The sequence below is a fragment of the Oryzias latipes genome, chromosome 9, assembly GCF_053564925.1.
Source record: "Oryzias latipes strain Hd-rR chromosome 9, Olatipes_Hd-rR_3.1".
Classification (NCBI taxonomy): domain Eukaryota; kingdom Metazoa; phylum Chordata; class Actinopteri; order Beloniformes; family Adrianichthyidae; genus Oryzias; species Oryzias latipes.
Genome location: NC_136245.1, coordinates 3,682,877 through 3,697,856, shown reverse-complemented (window position 1 = coordinate 3,697,856; position 14,980 = coordinate 3,682,877). Strand labels below are relative to the sequence as shown.

The 14,980-nt window shown below is 42.7% G+C and overlaps 1 protein-coding gene and 1 long non-coding RNA gene across 3 annotated transcripts; one reads left to right on the top strand and one right to left on the bottom strand.

Annotated features, from left to right (window-relative positions):
• Positions 1-12,391: 12,391 nt before the first annotated feature.
• On the bottom strand, positions 12,392-14,902 carry LOC111947937 (uncharacterized). Of its 2 annotated transcripts, none has more exons than XM_023958817.2 (6): positions 14,744-14,902; positions 14,391-14,662; positions 14,178-14,319; positions 13,858-14,104; positions 13,581-13,675; positions 12,392-12,669 (listed from the first exon to the last, which is right to left on the bottom strand). In XM_023958817.2, the coding sequence occupies exons 1-6, from the start codon at positions 14,809-14,811 to the stop codon at positions 12,615-12,617; spliced, it is 879 nt and encodes a 292-aa protein (XP_023814585.1). In that variant the 5' UTR covers positions 14,812-14,902; the 3' UTR covers positions 12,392-12,614. The 2 variants fall into 2 exon arrangements, with proteins under 2 accessions (XP_023814585.1, XP_078808268.1); XM_078952142.1 differs by lacking the exon at positions 12,392-12,669 and adding an exon at positions 13,067-13,151 and having other exon boundaries at positions 14,744-14,883.
• Positions 12,658-14,980, top strand: LOC144994385 (uncharacterized). The gene is made up of 2 exons (XR_013657909.1): positions 12,658-13,056; positions 13,510-14,980. It is a non-coding gene; the product is annotated as an uncharacterized LOC144994385 (long non-coding RNA).

The window sequence follows — 14,980 nt, the reverse complement described above, 5'->3', positions numbered from 1 at the left end:
TTACAATAATTGCTTAAGTCATTTTTTCAGATTTTTCGTTTGTTGCGGTCTTCAGGAACCAGAATAAAGAACCTTAGAAGAGGTTAAGTCCCAGTGCCTCAGGGTGGGAAAGGTACACTACATTATTGTATGGCTCTTTCGAAATTACATTTCAAAATATGTGGCGTTTATGGCTCTCTTGGCCAAAAAGGTTCCCGACCCCTGGTCCAGATGCAGCAGAGAAACTATTGATCAGATCAATAGCTGACAGTACCTGAGAATAATCCTTTAGGAACAGAGTGTTATCATCAGCCAGTTGACTGATAATGACTGGTTTGCTATTGAGATACCTTTTCAAATTCAAATTAATTGTATTTATATAGCATCTTCTATGTTAAAAACAGCTAATGGTGCTATACATAAAAACAAACATGAATGCAGAAAACACCAATCCCTATTCATGCAATAAAATTATTAAAAAAGCCCCTCACAAAAAAATACACAAAAACAAACACAAGTAAAAGAGAAATGACTGAAGAAAAAAAGCTAAAGAAGAGAGAACCCACAAGGCGCCGTCTGCCCTGTCCTCCTGTTGGCCGGGGTGTCGGCATAGACAAAAACACCCCAGCTAAGGGTGAGAAAACACTCTAACAGTCTAACTTGGCTAAAAGACATGAAAAAAATAAAACGTGTTAAAATATCATAAAATGTAAGAGCAGAATGTCTTGATTAAACAAATATGTATGTAATAAAATATCATAAGATAGAGTCAAAATTCTAGATTAAACAAGTAAAACAATAAAATGATGTGATAAAACATCATAAAACATAAGAGTAATGAAAAAATGATTCTAGCTTAGAAAATATATGATGTGAAATTAATTAAAAGCTGATTGAAAAAGGTGTGTATTTCATTTCTTTTTAAAAACTTCAATCCTTTTAAGTACCTCACATCCTCAGGTTGGCTATTCCACAGACGAGGCCCGTGGTATTTAAACGAGTCCTTGCTTTGGTTTTTTGTCCTGACCCTAGGGACCTTCAGCAGGCCTGCACCTGAGGACCTAAGGGCTCTGGGAGGTTCAGAAGTTAAAAGCAAGTTGAATATAAAAGAAGGACCAAGACTATGGACACTCTTGTAAACTATTAAAAGAATCTTAAAATCAACCCTGAAGCTGACGGGGAGCCAGTGCAGAGATTTTAAGATCGGTGTAATGTGCTCCCTCTTCCTGGTTCTCATTAAAAGGTGAGCAGCCGAGTTCTGGACTAGCTGCGTGCGATTGAGAGTGGTTTTCTTTACACCAGAAAGGAGGGCATTACAATAATCTGTTCTTGATGTAATAAAGCATGAATTAAGATTTCAGCACTGGCTCTAGAGAGAAAGGGTCTCACTTGGGCGATATTCCTTAGATGGTAAAAAGCAGTTTTAGTTACTTGGTTCACATGTTGGTCAAAGCTCAGACCTGCATCTAGAATCACACCTAGGTTCCTTACTGTATCACATGTAGTCATAGAATTGGTTGACGGATAAAATTGGACCCCATCCTTCTCAGCTTCAGAACCAATTTCCAAGATTTCAGTTTTGTCCTGATTGAGCTGCAAAAAGTTCTATCCCATCCACATCTTAATATCTAAAATACAGTTTAAAAGGCTGTCCAGGGGTCCAGTGTCGTCAGGAAACACAGCTACATACAGTTGAGTGTCATCAGCATAGCAATGAAAGTTAATGCCGTGTCTCCTGATGACGTCACCAAGCGGAAGTATGTAAAGATTAAAAAGTGTGGGACCCAGGATGAAGCCTTGGGGTGCCCCAAGGCTCCATCCTGGGTCATGTCAGTTAGTGCCTTCCAGATAAAAAGTCATTTAAATTGATAATAAAATCTCTATCTGTAAAATAGGATTTAAACCAACTAAAAGCTGTCCCCATTAATTCCAACCATGTCGTGAAGTCTGTTTCAAAGGATAGAGTGGTCAACTGTGTCAAAGGCTGCACTCCGGTCCAGTAAGACTAAAACAGATACTTTCTTCATGTCCGCATTGGACCTGAGATCATTTAAGACCCTGACAAGTGTCATCTCTGTTGAGTGATTAGGTCTAAAACCAGACTGAAACTTTTCTAAAATGTTAATTTCATTAATAAAATCATTTAGCTGGGTAAAAACGAACTTTTCTAAAATTTTACTTAAAATGACTGGTTGGACACCGGTCCGTAGTTATTTAAATTGGACACGTCTAAACCACTCTTCCTCTGAATGGATCTTACCATAACAGTCTTTAGGGATGCAGGGAAGATTACAGTCCCAAGAGAGCAGTTCAAGATGTTTAGTAACTCTCTCACAGGATGTGAAAACTCACTTAAAAAGTGAGGTGGGGATGGGATCAAGAGAACAGGTTTTGGTTTCCATTTGGGACATCACTTGTCAGAGTGCTGCGGCATCAATCAAGACAAAACTTTTAGTGGACTGAATTTTATAGTTAATATAATTTGTTTCATTAATTTGATGTTATGCTTTGAGTTACCAGTGCCGAGGGAACCATTGCTGCTCCTGCTGCCTTCTGCTGCTGGAACCATCAAGTCAGCCTGACACAAGAATGCATGTCAGTCAGCAGAGGCCTTTTATTCAGCAGGCAGCTAATTGGACTAAACCATCGCCCAGGGGACAAGAAATTATTTTGTGTTGCTTTATATTAGTTTCTATTTTGATGTTCTTTATTTTCATTCATTTGTGAATGTTAATTTACCACAGGATAGACATTAGTTAGTTTGTTTGCTGTATTTTGTCTTAGTCTTTTTAAGTTCCCCCGTGTGTGTCTAGTTGGTCTGATCAGCCACTAAATATGTTTCCCTGTGTTTTCAATTGGGGGGGTCAGTCAGTGTTGCCAGATTGGGCAGTTTTCCGCCAATTGGGCGGTTTTGGTTCTAAATTCGCGGGTAAAAATGGCTTTGGGCGGGTATGCATAATTTGGGCAGGTTCAGGTTCGGTTCGGCGGGTTTTTCCCCCTCATGAATATATAATGGCGGACTACATTAGGCTGGGTGGCTGTTGAAGTCTTATGTTCTGAAGCTCCGTGAACGCACCAGGCAGAGACGCTGAATGGGCTCTGTCATCTAACCTGTTGATGGGGGTGTGCCGCCCCGCCCCTCCTCTTATAAGTTGCGTTCTTTAAAGCTGACACCGTGGCCGCGTGTGGGAGGAGCTACCAGCTAAAGTTATGGTCTGATCGCTGCATGTCTGTGTATATCAGTGCATGGTAGACATGGAGAATGTGGAGAGATCAGGTTTATTATTTTGGAGAGTTCTACTTGGTAATCATGTTTCCATGTTTGAGTTCAAACAATCATCCCAGAGAATATCTCTGCTTCAACTCCCGCAGTGAAAGCTGCGTCTTAATCTGACGTGTTTCAATGTCTGACAGAGTTTGAAGCCAAAGCCCCTCCCCCACCTATCTACCTGCTTTCCTCTCCACCTGTTCACATCCACTGCATCTGAGGGTTGTTTTCCCCCCCGCGCTCTTCCAGCGTGTCCTACACAGAGAGCGCTAAATACGGTCATCATAGCAGCAGTATGACGCGATAGTAGTCGGGGCGCTCTGGTGCAAGCGCAGCACAAGGATGGAAGAGATTATAGCGGGTTAAAAAAATGAACGGAAGAAGGCAGGTCAGCTGAAGAAATATTTAATACTGTACTCCTTTTATTAAAAGCGAGTAATATCACCTTTCTACATGATATGTGAATGTCTAATTCATTTGACTTGATCTCATTTTTGTGGATTCTAAATTGTGTTATTTAAGTGAAACTGCTCTTATTTGTGTTTTGATTACCCCCCCACCCCCACCCCCGTGCGGCGTTTTTTTGCGGGGTCTGGCGGTTTTCAGATGACTTTTGGTCTGGAAAACTGTGACTCTATCTGGCAACACTGGTGTCAGTTTAAGTAAGTTTGTTTGTCTGTTCAGTTGTCCTCTGTTCAATTTAAAGTTTGAGTTAATTTTGTTTCTTTGACCTCTTTAAGGGCCCATTTTTTGCCCATTTACAAGTTTTTGAAAAATAAATTTGAAAAGTTTTGATTGTTTACTGTCCTCGTCTTATATTGCTCGGTCCACCACACAGGCAGATTGGACGCAAATTGTCTATGAGAAGTAAATCATTTTATTTATTTATTTCATCCATTTTCTATACCGTTTTTCCCTTTCGGGGTCGCAGGGCTGCTGCAGCCTATCCCGGCCACTTGGGCAAAGGCAGGGGATGCCCTGGACAGGTAGCCAGTCTGTCCCAGGGTAGAACGTCCACAATCACATTCCCTCTCACAGTCATACCTATGGTCAATTTAGAGTTGCCAATTAACCTATGAAGCATGTTTTTGGACAGTGGGAGGAAGCCGGAGAACCCATGCATACATGGGGAGAAAATGCGAACTCTACACAGAAAGGTCCCCCACTGACGTGTTATTCAATATCCCCCAGCCGGGACTTGAACCAGGGGCCTTCTTGCTGTGAGGCAAGAGCGCTAACCACTGCGCCACCGTGCAGCCCTTAAATCATTTTAAGTTTGGGTATTAATGTTCTAAGGCCCTGGGTTAAAGAAGGAAATAGTCGTCTAAACTTTCTAAGAAATGGAGGAGGAAAGCAGCAAGTTGATGATTCAATGAAGTTCATTGTGTCTATAAGTTCTATTAAGCACTTAAATTGTTTTTTTTCTTTTTTTTTTTTTTTTTTTTTTTTTTTTTTTTTTTTTTTTTATCAGACACTGGGTTTGTTTTGTGTAAAACCTACCGACATGTTTCGGCGGAATGCCTTCCACCTTCGTCAGGGTCGTCATCAGATGGTGGCGTGTGACGTCTTTAAGAACAGCTGATTTGTGACTGAGGCGGAGTCACCTGTCAAACTTTGACAAGTGACTCCGCCCCTTGATGTCCGTCTTTCTCTGGAGGATGTTGCTCCAGGTGTGAGAGAGCAGGAAAGCCCCCTCATCCCGGTTCATGGAAGTGTGGGCTCGTTTTCTGATCTCCACCGCCTCCATGATCCATCTGCGGTGTCTGTTGTCTTCGGTGCGGAGGACTTTGGCCTTTTCCCAGTCCATGATATGGTTTTCTTGTTTGCAGTGATCCGTTATGGCTGATTTCATGTTTTCTTGAACTGCCTGTTGTCGTCTGGCTCTTGTTAGTATTTTGTTTGTTTCCTTTTCGCATTCTTTTTGATGTTCTGTTTTTCTTGTGATGAAGGAGCGTCCTGTTTCTCCGATGTATGTTTTATTGCAGGTGTGACATGGGATTTCATAAATGACATTGCATTTTTTATTTTGTTCAATCTTATCTTTTGGGTGAACCAGTAGTTGCCTGAGTTTTTTATACGGTTTCACTGGGGTGCTGATGTGATGCTTTTTCATGGCTCTTTGGATGCGTTCTGTGATTCCTCTGATGTATGGCAATGTAACCATTCCTTTGTTTTCTGGTTTTTTCCTCAGTTTTTCCTTCTCTACTTCCTTGCATTTCCTCTGCTCCACCTGTGTTTGTCCCTTTTTTATGGCCCATTGAGGATATTGACACCTGGTTAGTGCATTTTTTATGTGTTTCTTCTCCTCCGTTTTGTCCTCCCCGTCCGTTACCAGCTCTGCACGCTCAAACAAGGTTCTTACGACAGATATTTTGTGAGTGGTAGGATGTTCTGAGGTCCATAATAAATATTGGTCTGTGTGAGTTGGTTTCCTGTGTATTTTTATTTTTATGTCTTTGTTTTCCATGTGTCTGATGTTGATGTCCAGGAAGTTGATGGAGTTGTCTTTTTCCTCTTCATGTGTGAATTTGATTTGTCCCGTATCGTCCATCGTGTTCAAATGGTCTGTGATCTCCTGCGTGTGTCCTGCTTTGATCGTTTCCAGAATGTCGTCAACGTAGCGTTTCCACAAGGTTGGACGGCAGTGCTCTGGTGCGGATGTTATTGCTCTCTTTTCCAGGTCCTCCATGAAAAAGCTGCACATTGTGGCTGATAGTGGGTCGCCCATGGGAAAGCCTTCTTTTTGTCTGTAAATTGTGTTGCGGTATTGGAAATACGTGGATGTAGTAATTAACTGGAGGAGTTGTGTAATGTCATTAACTGTAAGGTTTGTGCGTTTCCTTAGTGATTTGTCTGCTGTTAACTGTTCCTGCACTATTTGTAGTGTGGCTTCTACTGGAGTCCTGGTGAATAATGATATTACGTCATGTGAAATGAATATCTCGTTTGCTTCCATCTTTGTGTTTTTGAGTTCTTCTGCCAGCTGTTTTGCATTTTCACAATGGTAATCTGTGTTTCCTAGGAGGGGTTTCAAAATATCTGCGATGAATTTGGATAGGTTGTATGTTACTGATCCCATGCTGTCTATTATGGGCCTTAGTGGTGCTCCAGGTTTGTGTATTTTTGGAGTGCCATAGATCCGGGGGATGATGCTGGCTGTCGGTATGAGATGGTTATAGGTTTGTTTGTCTATTTTCTTTTCCTCCTGTAACTGTTTGAGTACAGTCTTGAGTTTTCTCTTCTTTGCTTCTGTGGGGTCTCTTTTCAGGACCTCATAGGTGTTCCGGTCTTGAAGCATCTTATTCATTTGTTTTTCATATTGTTCTGTGTCCATGATGACTGTGGTTCTGCCTTTGTCTGCTGGTAGTATTGTGATTTCTCTATTGTTTTTCAGATTGTGGATGGCTGCCATTTCTTCTTTGGTTATGTTACTAGGTGGTAGTTTTGCGGTTTTGAGAATGCCTGCTATTTCATTGCGTAGTGCTGCTTTTTCTCCTGGGTCCTGTATTTTTTCACATGCTAATTCGGTGGCTACGATGAACTCCTCATGCGGGATCTGTTTTGGGGTTATGGCGTAGTTTAATCCGTGTGATAATACACTGCGTTCAGCTTCGGATAGTGTGTGTTTTGATAGGTTGGAAATCCATTTATCATTTATGGTATTTTTTAGTTCTTGCTTTTTTCCTGCTTTGGCTATTAGTTTTTCAAGTTTTTCTATGTGGCGTGTTTTTGTTTTTTCGTACTCACTGCTGTGCACGTTGCGTAGATGTCCTCTCAGGTTTTCCTCTGTTTCTTTGTCAAGCGAGTGTCGCTGTGTGAAGTCCTGCAGTTCCCGCTCCAGCTGTGTTTCCAAAATGTTGATCTTGTTCGTTGTGCACCGGATTCTTTCTTTGACCAAAGCCCTCCGCACTCTTTTGATCATCCGCTCTGCGTTGTCGGTTCTGATCGGGTTCTTTATGTTGAGACTGGCTGGAATAATCCCTTCATCCCGGCAGCGGAGGTTAAACCGCAAATGGTTCCTCTGGCGCGCCCGTTTACGTTCCAGTTTTTCCAGACGCCGGAGTTCTCTCATGCATAATTGTCCGAAACTTTTTCGTAATGATTCAATGAAGTTCATTGTGTCTATAAGTTCTATTAAGCACTTAAATTGTTTTTTTTTTTATCAGACACTGGGTTTGTTTTGTGTAAAACCTACCGACATGTTTCGGCGGAATGCCTTCCACCTTCGTCAGGGTCGTCATCAGATGGTGGCGTGTGACGTCTTTAAGAACAGCTGATTTGTGACTGAGGCGGAGTCACCTGTCAAACTTTGACAAGTGACTCCGCCCCTTGATGTCCGTCTTTCTCTGGAGGATGTTGCTCCAGGTGTGAGAGAGCAGGAAAGCCCCCTCATCCCGGTTCATGGAAGTGTGGGCTCGTTTTCTGATCTCCACCGCCTCCATGATCCATCTGCGGTGTCTGTTGTCTTCGGTGCGGAGGACTTTGGCCTTTTACTAATACTAATACTAACAAGAGCCAGACGACAACAGGCAGTTCAAGAAAACATGAAATCAGCCATAACGGATCACTGCAAACAAGAAAACCATATCATGGACTGGGAAAAGGCCAAAGTCCTCCGCACCGAAGACAACAGACACCGCAGATGGATCATGGAGGCGGTGGAGATCAGAAAACGAGCCCACACTTCCATGAACCGGGATGAGGGGGCTTTCCTGCTCTCTCACACCTGGAGCAACATCCTCCAGAGAAAGACGGACATCAAGGGGCGGAGTCACTTGTCAAAGTTTGACAGGTGACTCCGCCTCAGTCACAAATCAGCTGTTCTTAAAGATGTCACACGCCACCATCTGATGACGACCCTGACGAAGGTGGAAGGCATTCCGCCGAAACATGTCGGTAGGTTTTACACAAAACAAACCCAGTGTCTGATAAAAAAAAAAAAAAAAAAAAAAAAAACAATTTAAGTGCTTAAAGCAGCAAGTTGTTTGGAGAATTTTTTGTAAAGTTCAGAGGTTAAGCCATCTGTGCCTGGAGATTAATTTAATTTAAGGTGTTCAATTGCTGACATAACTTCTTGTAACAATAGTGGTTTATTACACGATTCCTTCAAATCAGAATCAATAACCTCCAATCACAAATCTCTGTGAGAGATTCTAAAAAGAGACAAGTAGTTTCCTCACAATATTTAGATTCATAAAGTTTTTAATCTGTTTTTGAATATTTCCTTTTTGTATTGAATTACTATTAGCATTAAATCTTTCAAAATGAAAGAAATATGCAGTGTTCTGCTCCCCTTCCTCCAACCATCTCCTCTTGTTTCATATAAAAGCTCGCCCAGCTTTTTCTCTGTACATGTCAAAGATGATATTTCTGAAATTAAACTTCCCTCTTCAGATCTTTTAGCTTAAGCCAAAGCTTCTTTGTTGTTGGAAAATATAATCTTTCGCTTTGAGATTACTTTCCGTGTTGCATGTTCAAAAAGGTCGAGAAGAAGAAAACCACGGGATTCGGCCAGATTAAGTTTAACAAATTTATTCCCTAACAATATTTCTAAAAAGTAAAAGATAATAAAACAGAATAAAACAGATGGATCTGGGTGTCCAAAACCAAGGCCTGCAATACGCAAGAGGTTACATTCCGAATTCACATGCAGCTTGTCTGGAGACACAGGAAAATTCCTTGAGTTCAGACTTTTAAGCATGTGGTCAGAACATCCTCCCCCGGGAGCAAGATGGCCGCCGAGTCTCCGCCTCTGGTCGCTAGAGATTGGCTGACAGAGGAGCCCGCCTACTTCCTTCAGCCCATCACAGCATCTGGTCTCTGGGGGGAACCTCACAGATGGACATGGTACGGAATCCCCATGGGTGGCAGGAACTGTCACCGCAGGAAGTCGATCCTAGAGCTTTGTTCTTCACACGGGAGCAGATGCCTGTGGCGGTTCCCAGGGATGGAAATCAGTCTCAGAGATGATTGATTTATGATCCAAGTCAGACCTACAACCAAATGGCCTCAGAAGATCAAAGACCGTTTTCTCCTGCAGGGGATGAGTTCGAAACTCCAGCATCACAACCTCTTTACATATGGAATGTTCAGGAAGCCCCTTTGAAATTCAAAGTAGGGGAACCTCACACAGTAAACCTGTAAGAAAACCTTCAATGTAATAAAGATAAGATAAAAGCCTAGGATAAATGAGGACCACAAAAACTAAATTCCTTCAGTGTTCAAAAAGATTCAAATAATTCCATTTTTAGGAGTTCCCAATTTCTACCAAACTGTTTTTCTAGAGGCTTTTTGCCAGACACATTTAATTGATAAACAGACAGTTTCATCATGTTGCAAGATATAGTTTTAATTTAATTTAAGTTACAGTATGAACTTCTGTTCATAAGGAGCCATCAGCAGGCAATCAGAGTCAGAACAGGGTCAGGAGATCAGGTCCAAACAATTAGAATCAATTCAGTTTGGTTTGTATAGCCCAAATTCACAACAACAGTCATCTCAATGGGCTTCGTACCGGTAATTGTAAAGCAAGAGTTGATTGAGTTTCAATATGACACAGAGCTAAAAGAAAATTTGCATCACTACCCCTGGGGATTTTTATCCACACGTGTCAACACAAAGGTATCTACAGATGAAAAAAAACGCACAAGTAATGCTATCTCTGTTTGCAGCAGCTACATTTGTGAGCAAACATTTAATCCTTGTGCTATCCTAGGCACTTTACCATTGGGAGTTGGGTCATCTAGACCAGTGTTTTTCAACCAGTGTGCCGCGGCACACAAGTGTGCCGTGGGAAATTGCCCTCATTAACTGATCTAAAAACATTTCCCATCTCCAGGATTTCAGCTCTCTGTTCATCCAAACAGGCCCTGATAAAACACAGAGTAGTTAGGAATATAAAAGCTCATAAAATACCTTTTCTTTGCGTTTATTTTATTTTATTAAAGACATTTTGATAAGAATGACGGTACAGTACCGCGATTCAGCTGCACCTTCAGCTGTATTTTGGAAAAGTCCCATCCCTTTAACTGTCTCCACCAATCATTCTTGGGGGGCTTAATCACATGTCATCAGTCCGACCAATCAGAAATGGTTAAAGTCTTCACTTCCTTGTTCTAAATTCTGCTGAAAACGTTGCTCAGTTCTAAGACAAATACCAGCTAAAGCTCGTCTTTAGCGGTGTAGCTTTCCACAGAATCCGGTGTCAGATCGTGGAACAAGAGAACAAAACCATGAAGCTCAGAGACGCTAGTCTGTCTGCGCTCCGCGGATTATTGAACTACATCTCCCATGATGCATTGGGTGACAGCGTGAGCGTCTGGGTGCATGACTCTCTCCTCTTAACGTCGTGAAACCACAACGACCACAAATCACTTTTTAAAATTTTTAACTTAACTTTTATCACATCTTAAAAAAACAGCTGCAGCTTCCAGCTTTTTCTGCCAAAATTATCACAAAAATGCATGTGAGATCATCGAGGGACTGTAGATCAATACAGACCTAGTTTCTCCTTTTTTTTTTTTGAATGCCGGTGTGCCGCGGGATTTTTGTCAAGGTTGAAGTGTGCCGTGGCTCAAAAAAGGTTGAAAATCACTGATCTAGACCCACTAGACAGAGCGCTGAACCTTTTTTCTTCAATGATTTGTGATCTTGACTGGTGTCCATGGATTACATGAAATCCTCTGCACCTTTATCCGCCTTTGTCATGGTAGGGAGAACACGTCAAAGTAAGGGTGGGGTAGATAGCACAATGGTTAGTCTCATGAACCTGAACAACACCAAACTCAGGGGGACCCTCTCAGACTGACACTTTTAAGACATTTTAACATTATCAGTGAGTAAGCTGCAGCCCATCGAGTCAGTGATGAAGTCAAAAGACCAGCTCCACGTCTCTCATTAAGGATTCCAGTTTGCTGTTTTCATGTTTGTTTTAGCCAAATCTTGTTTTTTAGTTAAAAATGGCCAGTGAGGCCTTGTTATATTTTAGGGTCCAAAATGTTACTTCATTTTTGTGTGTTACCTTGATAAATGTGGAATCAAAATAAATAAATTAAACCCTATTCTTTATTTTCTGCTTCTATTTCATTGCATAGTCTCTCCCAAAAGGCCAAGAGACCCACGTGATGCTCTGCACATTTTAAAATGTTTCTTCTTGTCTGATAATTCCAGGTCTATTCTAGTCTCAGATTTTTCTGTAATCTCATGCTTCACCTTCAGGAAGTTCAAAGTCTCACTTTGTTCATATAAAAACTATTGTAATGTTTATCACTTTATGGTTCCAGCTTCCTCTGAGCTTTCTGCAGGATTTGACTGATGGTTTTTAGTACTTTTCCATTTTAAAGTATTTCTGTTACTCTGCTTAGTGTGGTTCATTTGTTTTTAATTTTCTTAACCGTTTTTCCCTTTCTGGGTCACAGGGCTGCTGGAGCCTATACCAGCCACTTGTGGGCAAAGGCAGGGGATGCCCTGGACAGGTCGCCAGTCTGTCACAGGGTAGAACGTCCACAATCACACACCCATTCACTCTCACACCTATGGTCAAATTTAGAGTTGCCAATCAACCTATGAAGCATGTTTCTGGACGGTGGGAGGAAGCCGGAGATCCTGGAGAAAACCCACGCTAACCACTGCACCACCGTGCAGCCCTAGTTTAATGTTTTATAAAATGTCCACAGATGACTCAGAAATGTGATGATAAGAAAGTGTTTGGAGATTTTAAACTACTGTTTGTTTTGTACAAAAACTATAAAGAAAATGTTACACATTTGAAGCAAATGTGTAACATAGTATGCTCTCCTGTATTTAAGAGATAACCAAAGAACTACTTTACCCATTAAGGTGACATGAGGCCTTGGAGCTGCTCTCTGCAGGAGCAGCATCTTCCTCCTCCTCAGATGTTCTCCAGCAGAATTTGTTGTTTCTTTAAAGTAACAGGATGTCTGGAAAAACTGTTGATTGTCTTTTTCTGTGAGCGTCTCTGCTTCTCCTCTTTGAGGTTCTAATGTTGTTAAAAAAGGAAGGAAAGTTTGAAACTAAATAAACTTTCTGAACATTTTAGCCTGAACTGTCCATGAGAGACAAGTGGATGCAGGAGGCAGGTCTGCAGCTGCAGATGTGCAGATTTATTTGAAGAACCAGACTGCAGGGGTCCGGGTCAGCCTGAAGGACTCCAGAACCAGACTGCAGGGGTCCGGGTCAGCCTGAAGGAATCTGATTTTCTTGTCTTTGCAGAATTTCCAACAGCTTCTGGTCGTAGATCTGGGCTCGTAGAGGCCTGTGAGAGTTCTGGACAGAAGGAGGGGGGTCTCTGTGGTCTGAGGTTGCTGCCTCTCACAGGCTTTAGTCCTTCTCTGCTGCTGACCCCCCTTCACAGCTGGGGGGGGGGTTGGCGCTGATGTTTCATGGGTGAGATGAGAGACTTCCTGAAACGGCAGAGCAGAAAGTTTCATGTGAAGGAAAGAAAGTTCCTGCAGCCGTTTGTTCCACAGAGAAGAGGAAAAACTGAAGTCTGATGATGTTCAGACTGAAGTTTTTCTGCTGGTTTTTATGTCATGAAACTCTCAGAGATCCTTTCAGAAGGTTCTGGAACAATCTGTAACGTCTGCTTCATCCTTCAGGTCCATTTTTGAAGAACCTTCAGGTCAGAATTAGAAGGTAGAACCAGAGGAGCATCCAGCCTCACAGCTCAGAGAGAAGATGGCTCCTCTGTCATAAAGGAGCTTTTTAGAGAACAAAGACACGGTTCATGAAGACAAACCTGGATTGTTATCAAGAACATGACAACTTCCAGACTGAAAGCTAAAGTCCAGGTGAGTCTTCATTTCCAACTGCTGGTCATGTTCTGTCAGACTGCAGTCCTGCTTCTTCACAGATGTTCAAACATCCAGGAGTTCTGCTGTGACATCTGTAAAAGTTCATTAATGATTGTTTGGGACTTTTATCTTCTTAAGTGTTTTTCTGGATGCTCTTTTATTTTGATAAGTTTTTATCAACATTCAGAGGAGCTCTGTGATGTTGGATCAGAAAGTGTCAGAGTGGAGGAGCGTCAGTCTAACAGCCGTCATGAACTTCATGATAGTTTTTGTCCTGATGCAGCAAAAGTCTGTCTCTTTCAATAAAGTCATCTCCAAACATGTTTTATTCAAATGTAAATAAATTGTAGAAATAAAGAATAATTAACACACATGGATGCGTTTCTTTAAACTCAAATGTCTCCTAAGGCTAATCATAAACTAAAACTTTCTGATCTTTTCTGACTTCAGCTGGAGAATCTCAATCGTCTGTGAGGTCAAACAGAGAAATCTGCTGCAGCAGCAGGAGGTCCGTCTGGTACCTGGGGGCGTTCTTCAGCTGGAGCGCGCTCTGTGGCGTCCTGACCTCCTCTTCCGTCTTCAGCAGCTGCAGCCTCCTGCTCAGCTCCTCCACGTCCTGAAAGTGTAAAACGGGGATGAGATGAAGCAGCAGCAGCTTCCTCCATCTTTGAGTCCTCAGACACAAACTCTCTAACTTCCAGCAGTGGTGGGACGGCCCTCCTTTGGCTCCGCCTCCAACAGCTGCTTTGAGATCCTGAAAAGCTTCAGTGGTTTAGTAAAGATCAGAGGTCCTCATACCTTTTTGAGACTGAGGATCTGCAGCGAGTCCTTCTTCATGTTGGCCTTCACTTCCTCCACCTCACTGCAGTAGTTCCTGAGAGAGACCTGAAGAACGCCTTTCTCCTTGAACAAAGCTTTGTTCTGCTGCAGCAGGAGCTCTGACTTCTCCTTCACCTCTCTGAGCTCCTCCTTCTTCTCCTCCATCATCTGTGCCAGCCGGCTCTCCAGGAGCCTGTTAAATGTCTCCGTCTCCTCTGCTTCATGTCTGTTGGAGGACAAAGAGTCAAAGCCTGCGGTCCATCCAACATGGACAGGCTTGGATTCTCTGTCAGCTTTACTGTTTGGGATCTGAACACAGCTGTTGCTTAGCAGATTGGACTTTAGATCTTCGTTGGAGCAGCTGCTGCTCAACGCTGGGCAGCTGCTGCTTCAGCTCCTCCTGCTGCTTCAGCTCTTCCTGCTGTTCCTTCATTCTAGCGGCTGGGAGGGAGGACAGATGAGGAGGAGAGGAGGTGTGCAGCTTTCCATGGAGGAGCATGTTGGATGCTCACCTTGCTGTGTGACCTCAGAGCTCAGCAGGTCCATCCTCTCCTGAAGCTGCAGCTTCTCCTGGTGGAGCTGCAGCTTCAGAGCCTGCAGCTCTCGTGTCTGGACGAGCTGCTGCAGCTTCAGCCGCTCCTCCATGTCCTGGATCTGCTTGTCCAACTCAGCGGAGTGGTGCGGCAGGAACTGCTCCATGTCCTTCCGGTCTTCCTCCAGCCTGCAGCTCTGAGCTGACAGCAGCCTGTTCTCAGACCTCAGCTTTTCACGTGGGAGTCTGCATCTGAAGCAGGAGGAGGAACACAGAAGACCACAACTTCTTCTGCTTTCTCAAAGATTTCCTGCTAAAAGAGTTGGAGTTTACCTCTGAAGCTCCTCCTCCAAACTTTGGATTTGAGCTGAAAAACTAAAAGTTTCTTTGTTGTCGTTCATCCTAACGGCAGACTTTTCTTCTTCTTCTCCTTCTGAAAATGTCCTGCTTTTCTCAATTCAACTGAAGTTTTGAAAACCTGTTGTTGCCGTGGTGATGAGGCCTTCAGGGCCTTCACGGACTGTTGATGATCATATTCTTACTGTAATTCAAAATAAATAAATCCTTAAT